The sequence below is a fragment of the Ranitomeya imitator genome, chromosome 4 (assembly GCF_032444005.1).
Source record: "Ranitomeya imitator isolate aRanImi1 chromosome 4, aRanImi1.pri, whole genome shotgun sequence".
Taxonomy (NCBI): Eukaryota; Metazoa; Chordata; class Amphibia; order Anura; family Dendrobatidae; genus Ranitomeya; species Ranitomeya imitator.
In genome coordinates, this window is record NC_091285.1 from 483,550,079 (window position 1) to 483,570,147 (window position 20,069).

At 43.7% G+C, this 20,069-nt stretch overlaps 1 protein-coding gene across 2 annotated transcripts in view; it reads left to right on the forward strand.

Moving 5' to 3' along the window:
• The window catches only part of NEDD4 (NEDD4 E3 ubiquitin protein ligase), a 206,091-nt gene that overhangs the window by 177,898 nt on the left and 8,124 nt on the right, over window positions 1–20,069 (forward strand). For both annotated transcript variants that reach the window (XM_069765948.1, XM_069765950.1), the window contains 5 exons: window positions 376–436; window positions 4,352–4,411; window positions 4,484–4,591; window positions 10,690–10,786; window positions 18,823–18,895. In XM_069765948.1, coding sequence (XP_069622049.1) covers window positions 376–436; window positions 4,352–4,411; window positions 4,484–4,591; window positions 10,690–10,786; window positions 18,823–18,895 — 399 coding nt within the window. The remainder of the gene's footprint in view (window positions 1–375; window positions 437–4,351; window positions 4,412–4,483; window positions 4,592–10,689; window positions 10,787–18,822; window positions 18,896–20,069) is intronic.

A 20,069-nucleotide genomic window follows, 5' to 3' on the forward strand; every position in this document is an offset into this window, starting at 1 on the left:
AGCATGAATTCAGTCTTCAGTTGCAGGGGTACTACTTCTTGGATTCACCTATATTATCTGGAACCAGAACTTGCTAGCCAATGTCTGCGGTGATGACAATAACCCATCTCACGTGTTCCTTTCAGTGGGCCCCTCAAATTACAGTTAACTCTTTGGTGATTTAAAAAGTTGTCCATATCGGAATACCCCATTTAAAATTTGGATTCTCTGTATATTGTCAATGTCTATATACTGTAGGTGACGAATATGTTATTTAAGAGAAAAATATGTCAATTTTCCATCGAGGTAACAGGCCCGATGTTATTTTCCATACCGTCACAAAATACAGAATGCACCTAATATATTTTTAATTCTTCTTTTTTATGTTTTAATTAGTCTTGTCATACAGTGGAGGTTTGTGAACAGGATCCAGAAGCAGATGGCTTCTTTTAAAGAGGTATTCTATTAATTCCCTATTGGTGATGAGCGAGTGTACTCGTTGCTCAGGTTTTCCAGAGCACGCTCAGGTGATCTCCGAGTATTTGTTAGTGTTCGGAGATTAAATTTTCATCGCCTCAGCAGCATGATTTACAGCTGTTAGCCAGCTTGATTACATGTGGGGATTCCCTAGCAACTGTTCCCTACATAAAGTGTGACTGTGATAAATCGTATTAGTGCTGATGTTATATATGTGATAGGTTTGGCTGTAAGTTAAGTTTTGTCCTCTTTCAAAAATTTTTGCTTGCAGCCTCAAATCTAAAAAAACAAACTGAGCTTTCCTTACCCTTACTGGGTCCATCGCTGCCTCTCCACCTCTGCCCCAGTTTCTATTGGGCTGCAGCGGTGACATCACGTTAATACAGAAGCCAATCACTGATCTCGGCGTCTTGTGGCATCTTGTACATCAGCAGAGCTGCAGAGTTCAGTGATTGGCTGCAGCACTGCCGTCATGACCTCACCGCTGCAGTCAAAAAACAAACAACGTGGCAAGAGGCAAAGCCTTGGACCTGGGTAATGTAAACCACACTGGGCCTGTATGAGAGTCTGCTGAAAGACCTCAACCCCTTATAAAGTGTACCTTTTGTGGGTTCATGTAACTCTTCATATGTTTACTTGAAGAGTAACACTGGCCAGTATATGACTTGTGTCCTGATTTGTCCACCAGTTTTCTCATCTATAGGCTCTTTAATTTTAAGTTGTCTCTGTGCTGCTGTGTCAGACTAGCTGCTACGATGTCTCCTATATACAATGTAGAGAGAGAGATGAAGTCCTTATCATCTTTCTCTGTTCCACACAGAGAGGAGAAGTAACAGCACAAAGAATATTACACATTCATATCGGTATTGAGCAGTGTGGCTGTGAATCCAGTTCCTGGAGTATTCTGGAGATAAGTTGCTTGAAGATGCAACTCCATCTGCCTGTGTCGTCTTGTCTGCTCTTGCGGGGTGTTTCTAATTTGTACTGCTCCCTTGTCTTGTCATACAGTATTGCAGGTAGTACAACCTGACACCACAATGTGGCAATCTGTTTGTTTTGACCAAGACTCAGTTGAGCTGTTTTTTTCCCAGAGTGGATGAGTTCAGAGGGAGGATGGGGGGAGTGGGACACGTCTCAAAGTGAGGAAAAAGCTGAATTCTTTGATATATTTTAATACTTATATTCTCTTGTACTGTTATGCATAGTTTGTTGAAAGTAGAGTGACCATTTATAGTGAATAGGGTTTGGACATGATCCTAGTTTAGATTTTTCTCCAAGACTCTTTCCTGTAAAGCCTGTTTTCATCTCTTAGAGCAGTGTTTCTCAACTCCAGGCCTCAAGATCCACCAACAGGTCAAGTTTTCAGGATATCCTTAGTATTGCACATGTGATGTAATTATTGTCTGAGGAGGTACTGCAATTATCACTTGGACAATTCTAAGGAAATCCTGAAAACAGGACCTGTTGCAGGGTCTTGAGGACTGGAGTTGAGAAACACGGCCTTAGAGCAAAACTGCCTGGTTTGACTGTTGGTTCTATTGTTTGTTGAAGATAAATGCATCATTTTTACCTAAGTGATATATGGGTGAGAACTTATTATCTAAGATGGAAAGAGTGTTCTTACTTAAGATATGCTATTGCTGACTTTGGTGAATTGGATTATTATTATTATCATTATTATTTATTGTTATAGCGCCATTTATTCCATGGCGCTTTACATGTAAGGAGGGGTATACATAATAAGAACAAGTACAATAATCTTAACCAATACAAGTCATAACTGGTACAGGAGGAGAGAGGACCCTGCCCGCGAAGGCCCACAATCTACAAGGGATGGGTGAGAATACAGTAGGCGAGGGTAGAGCTGGTCATGCAGCGGTTTGGTCGATCGGTGGTTACGGCAGGTTGTAGGCTTGTCGGAAGAGGTGGGTCTTCGGGCTCTTTTTGAAGGTTTCGATGGTAGGCGAGAGTCTGATGTGTTGTGGTAGAGGGTTCCAGAGTAGGGGTGATACGCGAGAGAAATCTTGTATACGATTGTGGGAAGAGGAGATAATAGGGGAGTAGAGAAGGAGGTCTTGTGAGGATCGGAGGTTGCGTGTAGGTAAGTACCGGGAGACGAGGTCACAGATGTATGGAGGAGACAGGTTGTGGATGGCTTTGTACGTCATGGTTAGGGTTTTGTACTGGAGTCTCTGGGCAATGGGGAGCCAGTGAAGGGATTGACAGAAGGGAGAAGCTGGGGAATAGCAGGGGGACAGGTGGATTAGTTGGGCAGCAGAGTTTAGAATAGATTGGAGGGGTGCGAGAGTGTTCGAGGGGAGGCCACAGAGCAGGAGGTTGCAGTAGTCAAGGCGAGAGATGATGAGGGCATGGACTAGGGTTTTTGCAGATTCTTGGTTGAGGAATGAACGGATTCGTGAAATATTTTTGAATTGAAGTCGGCAGGAAGTGGAAAGGGCTTGGATATGTGGTTTGAAGGAGAGATCAGCGTCAAGGATTACCCCGAGGCAGCGAGCTTGTGGGACTGGGGAGAGTGGGCAGCCATTTACTGTAATGGATAGGTTCGTTGGGGGGTCACGTGAGATAGGGGAAAGATGATGAATTCTGTTTTGTCCATGTTAAGTTTCAGAAATCTAGCGGAGAAGAAGGATGAAATAGTGGACAGACATTGAGGAATTCTGGTTAGTAGGGAGGTGATATCTGGTCCAGAGATGTAGATCTGTGTGTCATCAGCATAGAGATGATACTGAAAGCCGTGACATTCTATGAGCTGTCCCAGGCCAAAGGTGTAAATAGAGAAGAGCAGGGCCCCAAGGACTGAACCTTGTGGGACTCCGACAGATAGGGGGCGAGGTGAGGAGGTGGTGTGTGAGTGGGAGACGCTAAATGTCCAGTCTGTTAGGTATGATGAGATCCAGGATAGGGTCAAGTCTGTGATGCCAAGGGATGAGAGGGTCTGTAATAATAGGGAATGGTCCACTGTGTCAAAGGCAGCCGACAGGTCCAGGAGGAGGAGGACAGAGTAGTGTCGCTTGCTCTTGGCGGTTGAGGTCATTGGTGACCTTAGGGCAGTTTCAGTGGAGTGGTGTGACCGGAAGCCAGATTGAAAGCGGTCGAAGAGGGAGCAAGAAGAGAGATGGGAGGGACAGTTCAAGGTAGACGTGTTGTTCCAGTAGCTTGGAGGCATAGGGGAGAAGTGATATAGGGCGAAAGCTAGATGGGTCAATAGAGGGCTTTTTGCGGATAGGTGTGATGAAGGCATGTTTAAAGCTTGAGGGGAAAACACCATTTGTTAGTGATAGGTTGAAGAGATGGGTTAGGGTCGGGATGAAGACTGTGGTGAGGTTTGGGATGAAGTGGGATGGGATCAGGTCAAGTGCACAGGTGGTGAGATGTGATCTTGAGAGTAGAGTGGACAGTGGATAATGCTGGACACCATCTTTTTTGGACCAAACATCATTTGGATTGGACTTAGAATATTAGGTTATTTGTGTACCCGAACTTCAGAATTCTTTTACATATCTGCATTTATATAGATACTAGCTTGCTGACTAGAGGTAATGGCATATGTGTTCCTGGAAATATCACAAACGATAAAAAGATGTGGCGGTGAATTCAGAGAGTGACTGTGGCTTCTCATGGTTATCTGATTTTTTTTTTTTTTTTTGTGTCGATAATGAAAATAAACTACAAACGTAAGTTGTTCTTTTGATATGAACACAGCAATGTTATCAAATCCATTTTATTGCTTTTTCTGTATTGGACTTCGATGTATCAAAACTTTTCTAACAGCCATGTTTTTGTTTTGTTTGTTTTTTTAAAGTTGTTTTTCAATAAGTACTTATAAATGCAAATTCATACTGAAATCTTTTTTTTTTTTTTTTTTTTTTTTAAGGGATTTTTTGAACTGATTCCTCAAGATCTGATTAAAATATTTGATGAAAATGAGTTGGAGGTATAGTATTAAATTATCGCTTCTGGGCATTTAATTAGGGAAAGTTGTAAATCATTGTTTTATTCCTTCTAGCTCCTCATGTGTGGCTTGGGAGACGTGGATGTCAACAATTGGAGGGAACATACCAAGTATAAGAATGGTTATTGTCTCGGACACCAAGTTATTCAGTGGTTTTGGAAGGTAAGGAGTTGGTGAAAAAGGGTCCCACATCCCCCTGTGATAATTATAACTGTATTTTGGTTTTTAAGAATAATCCAGCTACAGTATTCTACCTAGGCAGGTGTGGAAAAATGCTGCAAATTAAGAATGCTTTGAAAAATAGAAGTTTTTTTTTCTTTTCTATGAATTAACAAAATCCAAAGTGAATGAACGAAAGAGAAATCTAAATCAATGTTTGTTGTGATTTTCCTTTGCCTTCAAAACAACATCCGTTCTTCTAGATACACTTGCACATAGTTTTTTAGGAACTAAGCTTGAAAGTTGTTCCAGACATCTTGAAGAACTAACATATCGTCTGTTGACAGGGCCAGAGTTAGACAAAGTTGGGCCCTGGGCAAAAGTTTAACCCCTTCATGACCTTGGGATTTTCCGTTTTTCCGCGTTAGTTTTTCGCTCCCCTCCTTCCCAGAGCCATAACTTTTTTTATTTTTCTGTCAATATGGCTATGTGAGGGCATACTTTTTTCGAAAAAAGTTGTACTTTTGAACGACATCATTGGTTTTAGCAAGTCATTTTGAGTTCATAGACACCTAACATGTCTAAGTTATTTTTTTATCTAAGTGGTGAAAAAAAATTCAAAACTTTGCTAAAAAATAAAAAAAATTGCGCCATTTTCCGTCTCCATTTTTCATGATCTGGGGTCGGTTGAGGGCTTATTTTTTGCATGCCGAGCTGGCGTTTTTAATGATACCATTTTGGTGCAGATACGTTCTTTTGATCGTCCGTTATTGGATTTTAATGCAGTGTCGCGGCGACCAAAAAAAAATTATTCTGACGTTTCGAATTTTTTTTCTTGCTACGCTGTTTAGCGATCAGGTTAATGCCTTTTTTTATTGATCGGGCGATTCTGAACGCAGCGATACCGAATATGTGTAGGTTTGATTTTTTTTATTTTTTTTTATCGATTTATTTTGAATGGGGCGAAAGGGGGGTGATTTAAACTTTTTATATATATATATATTTTTTTTTTAACTTTTGCCATGCTTCAATAGCCTCCATAGGAGGCTAGAAGCTGGCACAACTCGATCGCCTCTGCTACATAGCAGCGATCATCAGATCGCTGCTATGCAGCAGAAATGCAGGTGTGCTATGAGCGCCGACCATAGGGTGGCGCTCACAGCTAGCCGGGATCAGTAACCGTAGAGGTCTCAAGGACCTCTATGGTTACTATGCAGAAGCATCGCTGACCCCCAATCATGTGACGGGGGTCAGCAATGCGCTCATTTCCAGCCCGAATCGCCGGTTAAATGCCGCTGTCAGCGTTTGACAGCGGCATTTAACTAGTTAATAGCGGCCGCTATTTGATGCGGGCTCACCGCCGGAGCCCGCATCAAAGCGGGGGTACTAACCTCGGACGTACTATCCCGTCCGAGGTCAGAAAGAGGTTAAAGTGGGGCCCCAAATGCTCACATATTGCACCATCACAAAGAAACATTTTGGTTTTATTTACATGCGCTGAGTTCAGGCCGTTAAACGAGCGTGATCAATAACATTGTTTCAACGCTTGTTTCCCGGCCTCTTTACTTCGGCTGAGCATTATGATGGGTACAAGTATTTATTATTATTATTATTATTATTATTAACAAGTAGTCCTCGATACAGTATAATGCAGGTCCCATATGGTATAATGCACTTACCATGGTCCTTGATAACTATAATGCAGCCCCCCTCATAGAGTATAATTCGCCCCCCCCCCCCCCCCCCCCCACACACACACAGTATAATTCAGGCCCCCCCACGAACACATACAGTATAATGTAGCTCCCCCACACACCGTATAATGCAGCCCTCCCACAAACATACAGTATAATGTGGCTCCCACACACCGTATAATACAGCCCTCCCGCAAACATACACACAGTATAATTCAGCCCCCCCACGAGCACATACAGTATAATGTAGCTCCCACACATAGTATAAAGCAGCCCCCCACAAACATACACCCTGTATAATCAGCCCCCCCACACACACCGTATAATGCAGCGCCCCCCCCCCACCCCTCTCATGCGCGTACATACACACACACACACACACACACACACACACACTCACTATAGTGCAGCCTCCACACACTGTATAGTGCACACACACACACAATACTTCTCCTCCTCGTTGTCCCGCTGCTCTGGCTTCTGCAGAGCGTCTTGGCTCCACTGCTGGCACACGCTGAGTCACAGGCAGAGTGAAAGTGATGGGAGAGGAAACGTCATTTGGCGCTCTCTCCTCCATCACTGCTTTCAACTGATAAGTTGAACGGGCGGGGGACGGCGCCGGGCCCCATAGTGGCCATGTGATGTGCACGCCACTGGCCGGCACTGTCTGTGGATGTAGGTTTGCACAAATCTTCTGTTTCTTGGGGGGCCATATTATCACTTCCAGGACTCTTCTTTCTTCATAGTAAAGCTAGTTCTTAATGACATTGGCTGTATGTTTGGGGTCGGTGTCCTGCTTGAGAATAAATTTGTATTACATAAAAGGAGAGAGAGAATAAGGTTGTCTTACATGTTGGATAAGCATCTGCCTGTATTTCTCATTAGTGAGGACAACATTAATCCAGACTACATCCACAACTCCTTTTGCTGAAATGCAACCCCAGACTTGCAAGCACCGCTCATCATTGTACTGCTATCCGGCCCTTCGGGGAAATAAACTTCCTTCTGTTTATAGTCAAATGTTTCCAATTTTGACTTGTCAGTCCAGAGCACCTGATGCAATTTTTTTGCACTGCAGTTCCTGTGTTTTCATTGGTCTCTTCTCCATGTTGAATGTATGGCATTTTGGCTCCAATTCTTTCATGAAGACCACTTCTGACCAGACTTCTCTGAACAGTTGTTGGGGGTAGCTGGGTCCCACTGGTTGCTGCCAGTTCTGCATTATAACTGGACATCTTCTAATTTCAAAGGGAAGGAAGCATGAGGTGTCTATCATCACCTGCACCAAGTTTACTTGGCTGACCACTGTGTGTACAGTTCTCAACATTGCCCATTTCTTAGTGCTTACTCAAAAAATATTGAACAGCTTATCTTGAAAACGCAATCTGCTTTGAAAACTTTGCTTGGGAGAGACCTTGCTGATTCAGTTTAACTACCTTGTGTCTTGTTTCTGACTTCAGTCTTGGCATAGTTTTATATTCCAGGTCATAAACTATCTTCCACAACATCACATTTGTAGCCGAGTTTGGCAGTTCCTCATCCAGTTATAATCATTCTACACAGCTGTTTCTGTTTTAATTTGACTGTGTTTCAACCTAAATCTAAAAATTATCTTTACCATCTGTTTGGTATAATTGGTTACTCATACAACTGATTATAATCCTAAAAAAGCCACGATTTTCTGCAAGTCCTTGTCATGCAGTGTTGAAGGCAGAGGTTGTTCTCACCAAATATTGATTTAATTTATCTTGCAGCATTTCTTCCACACTCTTTTACACAGTGCTGAGTATGTATACTTTGTCTTATATGCTTTGTATGTGTGCATATATATGCTAAGATTTTTTTATGTGATGTGTGTGTAAATGTACAGTTAGGTGCAGAAATATTTGGACAGTGACACAAGTTTTGTCATTTTAGTTGTTAACCAAACCATATTTAAGATAGTTATATAATCAATATGGCCTTAAAGTGTAGAATTTCATCTTTTATTTGAGGGTATTAACATCCTAATTGGAGCAAGGGTTTAGTACTACAGCTCTTATATGTAGCTGCCTCTTTTTAAAATACCAAAAGTAATTGAACAATTATTTCAAAAACTCATAAATGGGCTGCATGCGCTTTTTCCTTGTTAATACACAATCCATTAAGCAGGTAAAAGGTGTAGAGCGGATTCCATGTGTGGCATTTGCATTTGGAAGCTGTTGCTGTGAACCCACAACATGTGGGAAAAATATTTATCAATGGAGTTGAAACAGACCGTCATTAGGCTGACATAAAACAAGAAATTCATCAGAGATGACAAATGTTAGAAGTGGCCAATTCAACAGTTTAATATATTCTGAAAAAAGGATCTAAAAAATTCCTGGATGTTCATGGAAGACAACATTGGTGGATGACCACAGAATCCTTTCCATGGCGAAGAAAAACCCCTTCACAACATCCACCCAAGTGAAGAACACTCTTTAGGAAGTAGGTGATTCAGTATCTAAGTCTACCATAAAGAGAAGACTTCATGAGAGCAAATACAGATATTCTCCTCAAGGTGCAAACTATTAATAAGCCTTAAAAATAAAAAGACCAGGTTAAACTTTGTCAAAAAAAATATATGAAGAAGCCAGCTCAGTTCTGGAAAAGCAATATTTGGACAGATGAAGCGAAGATCAAACTGTACCAGAATGATGAGAAGAAGAAAGTATGGAGAACGCTTGGAACGGCTCATGATTCAAAGCACACCACATCTCTGTGAAACATGGTAGAGGCAGTGTGATGGCATGCAGGGCTTCTGATGGCACTGGTTCACTAGTGTTTATTGATGATGTGACTAAAAACAGAAGCATCCGGATGAATTCTGAAATTTACAGGGCGATACTTTCTGCTCAGATTCAACCAAATGCAGCAAGGTTGATAGGACGGTGCTCCACAGTACAGATGCAAAATGACCCAAAACATACTGCGAAAGCAGCCCAGGGTTTTATGGCAAAGAAGTGGAATATTCTGCAATGGCAGAGTCAATCACCAGACTTCAATCCCATCGAGCATTTACTTCACAAGTTTAAGACAAAGCTTAAGACAGAAAAACCCACAAATAAGGAGGAAACCCAGCATGTGGTGACTTAGACTGCAGACAGTTAATGCCTGCAATGGTTTCTCTACAAGTATTAAAAATAAACATTTTACGGGCGGCACGGTGGCTCTGTGGATAGCACTGCAGCCTTGCAGTGCTGGAGTCCTGGGTTCAAACCCCACCAAGGACAACATCTGCAAAGAGTTTGTATGTTCTCTCCGTGTTTGCGTGGGTTTCCTCCGGGTTCTCCGGTTTCCTCCCACATTCCAAAGACATACTGATAGGGAATTTAGATTGTGAGCCCCAACGGGGACACCGATGATAATGTGTGCAAAATGTAAAGCGCTACGGAATATGTTAGCGCTATATAAAAATAAAGATTATTATTATTTAGGATTCCGTTAATTTGTCCAATTAATTTTGAGCCTCTGAAATGAGGAGGCTTTGTAGAAAAATAGATGCAATTCCAAAACATTTCATGGGATATTTTTGTTCAACTTCTTCAATTAAAGTTGAAAGTCTGCACTACAGTTGTATGTAAGTTGTTTCATTTTCTGTAAAACAAAAAAAACAAAAAAAAAAAACGTGGCATTCAGGGCCCAAATCGCAAAAAGATTCAGTCACTGTCCAAATATTTCTGGACCTATCTATGTTTTATTATGTATAAAGTAAACTCCCTTTTACATGCAAATAGGAAACTCCCTTAACATGACCATGAATCGGATTTCCCAAATAAGTTGGCTTTGATCTCCTCAAATCCACATTGATAAAAGTCAAATTTCTGGGATGGAAACCAAAATATTTGTATTATTCTACTAGAATTAGCATAAAAATGTACTGATCTCATATTTCATAAAAGACCATAAATATGACCTGCTGCTTTATGTAAATGATGAAAGCGGATACTTTATAGGATCCTAATGAATAATGCAGGCATCAAGTCAGATTAAACACAAGAAGATGGTGTCCTTCATACTGAGGAGGTGAGGAATTTCCAAATAAAGTTGTAGAAATCGGCGCTAGAAAAATAACACTTTTAACAACTGGGCATTGGTCCAGTCAGCAGCGAGCGGTCTTTTGACTTGCTTGGAGCTTCATGAACTCGTCTGTTTAATTCATTGTTCAGTTATTGATACCACTGACAAGCCGCCACGTCCCTGCACCTGGGTGTAGCGGGAATGGTGGAAATTGTAATCTTATTGCTGCACCTTATAAACATTTTATAATCGGACTTCTTGTAAAATCTCAGGAAAAGTGAAAGGCAATATGGATTTTTTTTTTTAGTTACCTGATTTATTTACATTGGGATTGAAAGTATAATATATGCTTGGTTTTTTTTCTAGGCTGTGTTAATAATGGATGCAGAGAAGAGGATTCGCCTGCTGCAGTTTGTCACTGGTACTTCAAGGGTACCAATGAATGGATTTGCTGAGCTCTACGGTAGGTAAATGTAGCCCATAATTTGCCTTTAGGTAACTTAAATAGCTTTATATCATTACCCATCTTCTAAAATATTATTTCTCCTTTGCCTCATTGGGGGACACAGACCGTGGGTTTATGCTGTTGCCACTAGGAGGCTGACGCTAAGTTAATACAAAGAGTTAACTCCTCTGCAGTATACACCCTCCTGCTGGGTCCCAGAGAACCAGTTCATGCTTAGTGTCCGTAGGAGGCACACAGGTCTGGTTTCGGACCAAAAACTCTGTTATTTTAATTTTTAACATTTATTACCTGGATGAAGGGGCGACGGATCCTCTCAAGGCTCCGATCTCCCCAAACCAACAACAGGTGAGCATGTGGAGTGTTGCCTCCATGTACCCTCTCCTGCAAAATGGGATGCCATGCCTGGGCTGATTTTTTTTTAGGGGCGACGAGCCCCTTAAAGAGCACCGATTTCCACGCACCATCAACAGACAAGCACATGGAGTGTCGCCTCCATGCACTCTCTTCTGCAGCCAGGACTAATATCGGACAATCGGCCCTGTCCACCCGGGGGATTGAACTCCGTGGATGTACAGAGGCACCCTCCATTTTGGCGTCTCTGCAGCCCCCACTGCACCACCACTGTTTAACGGATGAAGCAAGGAGGCGGACTGTCCTTCTCCATCTGCCTATGAAAGAGAGAGTGGATTGAAGGTTTTTACCCCTTTATCCGCCCCTCTATGACAATCTGGCGGCTCCACCCTCTTTTTCCTGCGCTTTTCACCCATGTATTCTCAGCGGCCATCTTCCTACACCCTGTCGCACGCTGTCATGGCCTCCAGAAGCTCAGGAAGCCTCCTGCTTGGCTGGATTGGAGCGTGATCCTCGTGGCCAGGACACAGGATCTGGGTACGGAGCGCTGCTAATGGCACTTTTTCTCTTTCGCTCTCTCTTTCTCCTTCTTCCTCTGTGGGAACCCTTGTTAAGGGCATACATAGGAGTACAGCATGTCCCAGCCTCAGGCACCTAAAAAGTCCCATAAAACTTAGTCTTTTTCACTTCATGCAACTCCTGCCAGTCTGCGTTTCCAAAAGATCAGAGTTCGCCGCTCTGCAAAGCCTGTGACCCCAAGTGCGCTCAGGAGCCCCCTGCTGACACTGAGCCCAGTGTCCTTAGTCCCCCTGAGTGGGTCTCGTCTCTGTCGCAATCTAGGACTTTTCTGGTCAAAGCGCTTGAATCCTTCAGTGTTCCTTCTTGGGATCATGGCGTACGCATGTCTGACGCAGAGGGACTGTCCCCTACATGGGAACAGTCAGCTAGCAGGGGCCACACACAGTCTAGAAACATACAAGCGTCTAGGAAACGGATACATAGTACGCCTCCCGTACAGTCACATACTCTGTCGTCCAGGAGTTCCATTTCTCATTCTAGATGTTGGTAGCGAACTCAATTCTGAGTATGAATCGGACGTCTCCTTAGATCCGGATTCGCCAGTTTTTCAGCGGACGGTTGATTCTCTGATTGAGTCTGTCAACCAGACTCTGAAGGTTGACAAACACTCCAGCTCTATGCCGGATCACACTGTGTTTCAAAAATGGCTAAGAGCCCTCATAGAACATTCGCCATTCACCCGGAGTTTTGGGATATAGTTAATCGGCACAGGGAAAGACCGGATAAGCGTTTTACAAGATGAAAACGCTTGAGGCGAAGTACCCTTTTTCAGCCGATCTGAGAAAAGATTGGGCCAAATCCCCTGTAGTAGACCACCAGTCTCTCGCCTGGCATCCCAAACCCTTCTATCCCTACCGGACAGATCATCTATTAAAAATCCCACAGACCGCCAGATAGAAAATTTGGATCGTTCAGTCTTTGAGGCCTCAGGTGCAGCGTGGGTAGCTAAAGAAATGGTTTCCTGGTCAGAGACGTTGATTAATTCCATTCAGAACAGTAATCTTCCTCTGGAGGCAGCGCAGCTGGCTAGCTAGATTTCTCAGGCAGGAGATTACTTGGTACACGCTTCTTTGGATGCAGCTAACTGTGCTGCTCTATCAGCGGCAAATGCCATCACAATCAGAACATAGTAACATAGTTAACAAGGCCGAAAAGACATTTGTCTATCCAGTTCAGCCTATATTCCATCAGAATAAATCCCCAGATCTACGTCCTTCTAAAGATCTTAATAACTGTAAGATACAATATTGTTACGCTCCAGGAAGACATCCAGGCCTCTCTTGAACCCCTCGACTGAGTTCACCATCACCACCTCCTCAGGCAAGGATTTCCAGATTCTCACTGCCCTAATAGTAAAGAATCCTCTGTTGGTTGAAAAACCTTCTCTCCTCCAGACGCAGAGAATGCCCCCTTGTGACCGTCACTTCTTTGGTATAAACAGATCCTCAGAGAGATATTTGTATTGTACCCTTATATACTTATACATGGTTATTAGCTCGTCCCTCAGTCATCTTTTATTCTAGACTAAATAATCCTAATTTTGCTAATCTCTCTGGGTATTGTAGTTCCCCCATCCCTTTTATTAATTTTGTTGCCCTCCTTTGTACTCTCTCTGGTTCCATTATATCCTTCCTGAGCACAGGTGCCCAAAACTGTACACAGTACTCCATAACCAGGGATTTGTAGAGAGGCAGTATAATGCTCTCGTGTATCCAGACCTCTTTTAATGCACCCCATGATCCTGTTTGCATTGGCAGCCGCTGCCTGGCACTGGCGCTGCTCCAGGTAAGTTTATCATTAACTAGGAGCCCCAAGTCCTTCTCCATGTCAGATTTACCCAGTGGTTTCCCATTCAGTGTGTAATGGTGATTTTGATTCCTTCTTCCCATGTGTATAACCTTACATTTATCATTGTTAAACCGCATCTGCCATCTTTCGGCCCAAGTTTCCAACTTATCCAGATCCAAAAGGTCTTCATGACTCAGAGAATCGAATGCTCTTCTAGCGGCTTGGGATAGGAACCCATTCTCCCTCAACTGCTGGTGCCTCCTATCCCTGCGGGTCAGGCTGACTCTGATGGACATTGAGTTCTTCCCTCAACCAAGGAAAGTCCTTTCTCCCAGCTCAATGGCTAGTGCCAATCTTCTAGGCTGGGGAGCAGTTTTTCGTCACCACACTGCTCAGGGCCGCTTGTCATCTCAGGAATCGAAACTTCCAATCAATGTCTTGGAAATCCGAGCGATATGGCTAGCACTACTGCAGTTTCATTATCTCCTAGCAGGTCAACCCATTTGAATTCAATCGGACAATGCCACAGCTGTGGCATACATCAGTCATCAAGGGGATACCCGCAGCAGGACGGCTATGTGCGAGGTATCTTGCATTCTTCGATGGGCAGAGAGGAACCACTCTGTAATCTCAGCAGTGCACATACCAGGCATGGAAAACTAGGCGGCAGACTTCCTCAGCTGCCAAGGTCTCACCTCGGGGGAGTTGGAACTTCATCCGGAGATTTTTCAACAGATCGGTCTTCGTTGGGGGACACCGGATGTGGATCTGATGGTGTCCAGACTGAACACCAAAGTCTCCAGGTTCATAGCTCGGTCACGAGATCCAAGAGCCATAGGAGTGGGTGCTCTTTGTGGTGACTGTTCCGTCTTCCGTACATTTTTCTGCCGCTGCAGCGCCCCAGAGTCCTGGTCGTTGCAGTAATGTTCTTCCACCAGGGGGGAGTGATGTTACGTCTGATGGCACCAAAGGAATTCACCTTACCAGGTATCACAAAACACACAACACACTTCACACTCCAGTCCACCAGGGGGCACTAAGCGTTCTATCTACTAGGCCACTCCTCACACAGGGTAAAACTGGTGGGTTGGTTAGGAAGTTAGTGAGTCTTGGAGGGAGAGTTCCTGGCTCGAGACCGACGAGGAAAGGTCTGCAGGTCGAGCTGGCTGGAGTGATCCCCAGTCAGATCCAGACTGCGGTCTGAGGAGGACAAAGTACACGGAGCTGCGCCTGCAACCCATGCGGCAGCATCCTAAGAAAGGACACGAAAGGAGTTGTGTTGTAGGGAGTGAGCCACGAAGTCACAGCAAAAGGAGAACAAAAACCAGAAGGAGTCCTGTCCTAAGAGAGGCTGCCTCCTTCTGGAGCGTGGGCCGGTGGCCAAAACACTGAGGGAGTAATAGACTCTGCGCTTTACTTCAGAGACCGGCAGGGCAGTCAATTCTAAGTTGGCTGTCCGATCTAAACACGGTGGCAATTGTGGAGGATGGGCGTCTCTAGGGTCCCTATAAAATGGCCTCAGGCCATCACCGTCATACGGGTTTGTCCTATCCATCTGGGGTACAGAGAGAGAAAAAGACACAAAAGTTGTGAGGACCTTACAGAGTTGCTCAGCAGGGGGGTACTACAATGCACGAGCGCTAGAAGGAAGGCTACTGATTTCCACCTGGATAAGGGGACTCTGGAATTGCCATCAGACCGGCGGGACCCTGCCTACTCCGTCATTCGGCACTCTGGACTGTGGATGCTGAAGCCTTCGGTAAAGGTAAAGAGACTGCACCCATTGTGTCCTCGTTATTCGCCGCGCCTTACATCATCCACCATCATCATCTACACTTCTGGGAAGCCCTAGGGAAATACTTCACCTGTGGGAAGGTAACACCATCTAGCTGCCATAACATCACCCCAGCGGACCCCTGAGCGTCGGTCACTCTGACCGAATACCACAGGTGGCGTCACGAACACTACCGTTATCTACGAACTCTGCCTTTTATTGGGTGCCCCTCATAGGGCCACGGTCCGGGTCGGGCCACCGTGACATCCTCGCTGAGGGAACTGAAGGACCCGGTACCGAGTACCCCATTGCCCTTACGTGGGGGCGATCCACCGCTTCTTCCAAGAGTTATCAGATCAAGGCGGAAGGGGTTCCAGTGATCCTGGTAGCTCCGGACTGACCACATCGAGCATGCTTAGCAGAGTTGGTGTTCCTCATTGCCGACGTACCCTAGCGACTGCCGGATCGTCCAGATCTGCTCTCCCAGGGGCCGATTTACCACCAGAACTCGGCGACTTAGTGTTTAACGGCTTGGCCGTTGAATCCTTAGTTCTTACCCAGGCTGGTTTTTCACAACAGGTCGCGTCCACAGTGATCAGTGCTCATAAGCCTATGTCGGTACGCATTTACCATCGTACCTGGATGACATTTTTTGCTTGGTGCAAAGATTGTGAACGTCTCCCCCTTGGGACTCTAAAATGGTGGGAATAGAGAAGACAACAGACCGGTCTGAACTCGGGCTTGGCGCTCGGCTCGCTCAAGGGGCAGATATGTGCCTTATCGGTCTTACTCCGACATAGGATTGCCACAAAACCTCAGGTGAAGATGTTCATTCAGGGGGTTACATATGTGCTTCCCCCCCCTATCTCATGCCTTTAGACCAAGTTTAGACCCTTGGGACCTTAACTTGGTCCTGGGAGTCTTACAGGAAGCTCCTTTTGAACCACTTCAGGACATTTTGCTCACCTTTCTGTCCTGGAAAGTTGCTTTTCTCGTGGCCATCACATCAATCAGGCGAGTTTTGGAGCTGACCGCTCTGTCCTGTCGGGCGCCTTTCCTTATTTTCCCTCAGGACAAGGTTGTTCTCAGGCTGTGCCCATCCTTTTTGCCCAAGATTCTCTCATCCTTCTACCTTAACGAGGACATTGGTCTACCTTCATTTTGTCTGATTCCAGTCCTCAGGGTGGAAAGGGCTCTCCATACTTTGGATGTAGTCAGAGCTCTGAGAAGGTACGTATAGAGGACGGCGTCCTTCCGTAGGTCAGATTCTTTGTGCTTCGTGAGGGGCAAAGGAAGGGTCTAGCCGCTTTGAAGGCCACGATAGCTAGGTGGATTCATTCCACCATTCATTAATCCTACCGCATCAGAGGTAAGCCTATCCCAGCGGGGATCAGAGTGCTCTCCACTCGGTCAGTGGGTGCTTCATGGTCCATTCAGCATCAGGAGTCGGCGGAGCAGGTCTGTAAAGCCGTGACCTGGTCCAGCCTACATACTTTCTAGAAGCACTATAATGTTCATACCCAAGGTTTGGCTGATGCGGGGCTGGGCAGAAGAATTCTGCAGGCTGCGGTGGCGCACATGTAGGCAGTTGTTACGTGAAGCCTGATGTTTTCTGTTGTTTTCCCCACCCAGGGACTGCTTTGGGACATCCCATGGTCCTGTGACCCCAATGAGGCGAAAGAGAAACAGGGATGTTTGTGTACTAACCGTAAGATCCTTTTCTCAGAGCCACTCATTGGGGGACACATCACCCACCCTGTTAGCCTAAAGGCTTGTGCTTGTTCTTCAGTTTGACATGTTGTACTCTTGTGTGGTTAATGTTCTCCTACTGTTTTCGCACTGAACTGGTTCTCTGGGAGCCAGCATGAGGGTATATACTGCAGAAGAGGAGCTAACTTTCTTTGTATTAACTTAGTGTCAGCCTCCTAGTGGTAGCAGCAAAACACCCATGGTCCTGTGTCCCCCAATGAGTGGCTCAGAGAAAAGGATTTGAACGGTGAGTACACAAAAATCCCTGTATTACAGAATAAGACTTCTTTTATGGAGACTGTGAGGCTTGGGTGGACATTTATACTCCTCTTCATTAATGGATATTATCAGATAGGGCTTGTATATACATCATACAAGCAATTTTTCAATTTACTGCTTATTAAAATTTTTCAGCCTTTCTTGCAATATTAACACTTTTTTTTTCTTTTTGTTTACAGCTCATTGCCTTGTAGACTGACCACTGCTGCTAGACAGCAGAACATGCGCAGTGCTAATAAGAACTTTTTTTTTTTTATTTGAGCTAACCAGCAGCGGTGGTCTGACTTGTAGGCAACAAGATGTAAGCAAGAGAGAAATTTTTGTATTTCGGGAAGGGCTGAAAATTGTAACAAGCTGTAAATTGAATATTGTAACATAGGACTTGTAAAAACAAGCAATATTCCATATATGAAGATGGGAATAACACATTAAAGTATGTGTCAACTATCTGTGGCTGCCCCTTTTTATGTAAGAAAATAGCAGGCAGTCACAAAAAGGTGGTTATACCAAATAACTTACGAACAAAACCTTCCCTAAAGGTATGTGCACACATTAAGTGTTTGGTGCAGAAACTTGTGCACCATTTCTACATCTCTTTGCAGGAAAAACACCGCTTAACATACGTGTTTTTTTACTTGTTTTTATTTGGTGCAGATTTTTCCCTATTTGTCAGTATGAAAGAAATTACATGCTGCAGATTTTAATCTGCAAGGAAGAAAATAAGAAACATGTGCATGAGACTTCAAGATTCTCATTCACATTGCTGGTACTAAGAAATCCTTCAGATTTTGGGACAAAACTGTACGGCTTAATGTATTCAATTTTCTAGCTAAAGTTGAGTCTAAACGTCCCGGTTTTGGGATGTTTGCATGCAAAGTGGGATCCCACAGCCTTCCATGCTCATATATCTGTGGTCGGTCTCGGAGATCTCACCGTTCTGGCTACACAAGCACCGTCTGTACTTTAACACAACAGATACTGATCAGTAACTGCCGTTGTAACGTTAATGGTCGGTGACTGTTGTGTTAAAAGGCAAACAGTGTTCGTTGATTCAGCACTGTGATATCTCGCCATAACGTGACATCTCGCAGTCAGATCTCAGATGCCCCTTGTTGTTGAGAGATCCAGCTCTGCGTTCAGAGATCCCACCACCTTGTTTTCACTCTCCTCCTTCCAATTTCCTTTTGGATGCGACATATTATTAAATTATGTAAAAGGAGCATAAAACAGCCTTATCACATTGGTGGCCACGTATTATTTACATCCCTATATTGTGATATCCTTTCATTTCCACTAGAATAGATTTTATAGCAAAATGTCCCATTCCACAAAAATCCACTACTGCCAATACAGCAGCCATTTTACAGAATACCGTACTTCTATTTGCTATGACGCTGTGTCTGAGTCTTTACCATAAAGCTGTGACTGGTATTAAGCAATGTTGATGTATAGTATTATTTCTACTGAGAAGTTTTCTCTATATGCCATTAACTCCTATGATGTTTCATTTCAGGCTCAAATGGACCACAGTTGTTTACAGTTGAAAAATGGGGCTCACCTGACAAACTTCCCAGAGCGCACACATGGTGATTTACTCTTTGTGTTATAAGATGTTTTTTATTTCCAATATATATGATTTAGTCTGTAAGTCAGAGTAGAGGGATAAACAAATTCCAAGACCTTCTTTAACTCATTCATGACCTTTGACGTACTTGTACATCTAAAGTAGTGTCTCTACATTAGATCCGGGCTCACACTCCAAGCTCGCATCTATCCCCACACATTACAGCTGATTTAATCAGCCATCATATGCCTTTAACAGCAGCCACGTGATGGCCTCCGTGCCTGTCATTACATTCCTCCTGAGAAAGCCAACCTGTGGCTGGTGTTCACAAGAGATCATGATTTTAGCTATACATGGCATTTATAGCACAGGCAATCTGACAATCATAGCTTCAAGACTATTAAATGCAGTGAAAATTGAGAAAGGGTTAAAAAAAATCACCCTACTTTTGCCCCATTAAAAATTAAACAAAAAACAACACGTTTTGTATTTCTGCATTTGTAAATGTCCGATCTATCAAAACCTAAAATGAATTAATCTGATCGATTAAACGGCGTATCAAGAAAAAAATCAAAACTCCAGAAGTGCAGGGTTTTTGGCCTCCGCAGCATTGCAATAATATAACATGCAAGAACAGGCGATCAACACATCATATCTAACCCAACATAGTATCCGTAAAAACATCAGCAAAAATAAGCCCTCACCCAGCTTCCGATCCTGAAAAATTAAAATGTTACGGGTTACGGATCTCAGAAAATGAAGACACAAGTGAAATATTTATTTTCCTGCATAGTTCGGAAATGTTTTACACCACTTAAATAATAATAAAATAACAAAATATACATGTTTGGTATCTGTGTACTCCTACTGACCTAGGAAATTATGGTAACGGTCAGTTTTTCTATATAGTGAACAGGGTAATTAAAAAACTATTGTGGAATTGCACTTTTTTTGCAATTTCAACATAATTTTTTTTCACTTTCCAGTGCATCACATGAGTAGTATAATTCAAAAGTACAACTCATCCTGCGAAAAGCAAGCTCTCATAAGGTTATGTGAAAAACTTACGGCTCTTGGAAGAAGGGGTGGAAAAGTGGAAAATCGCAAGGTCATGAAGAGGTTAACAGGGCAGCACAGCTCTGAGCTTCCAAAGCCAAGGATGTCAAGGGGTTATGGCCTCCTTAATTATAATGTCA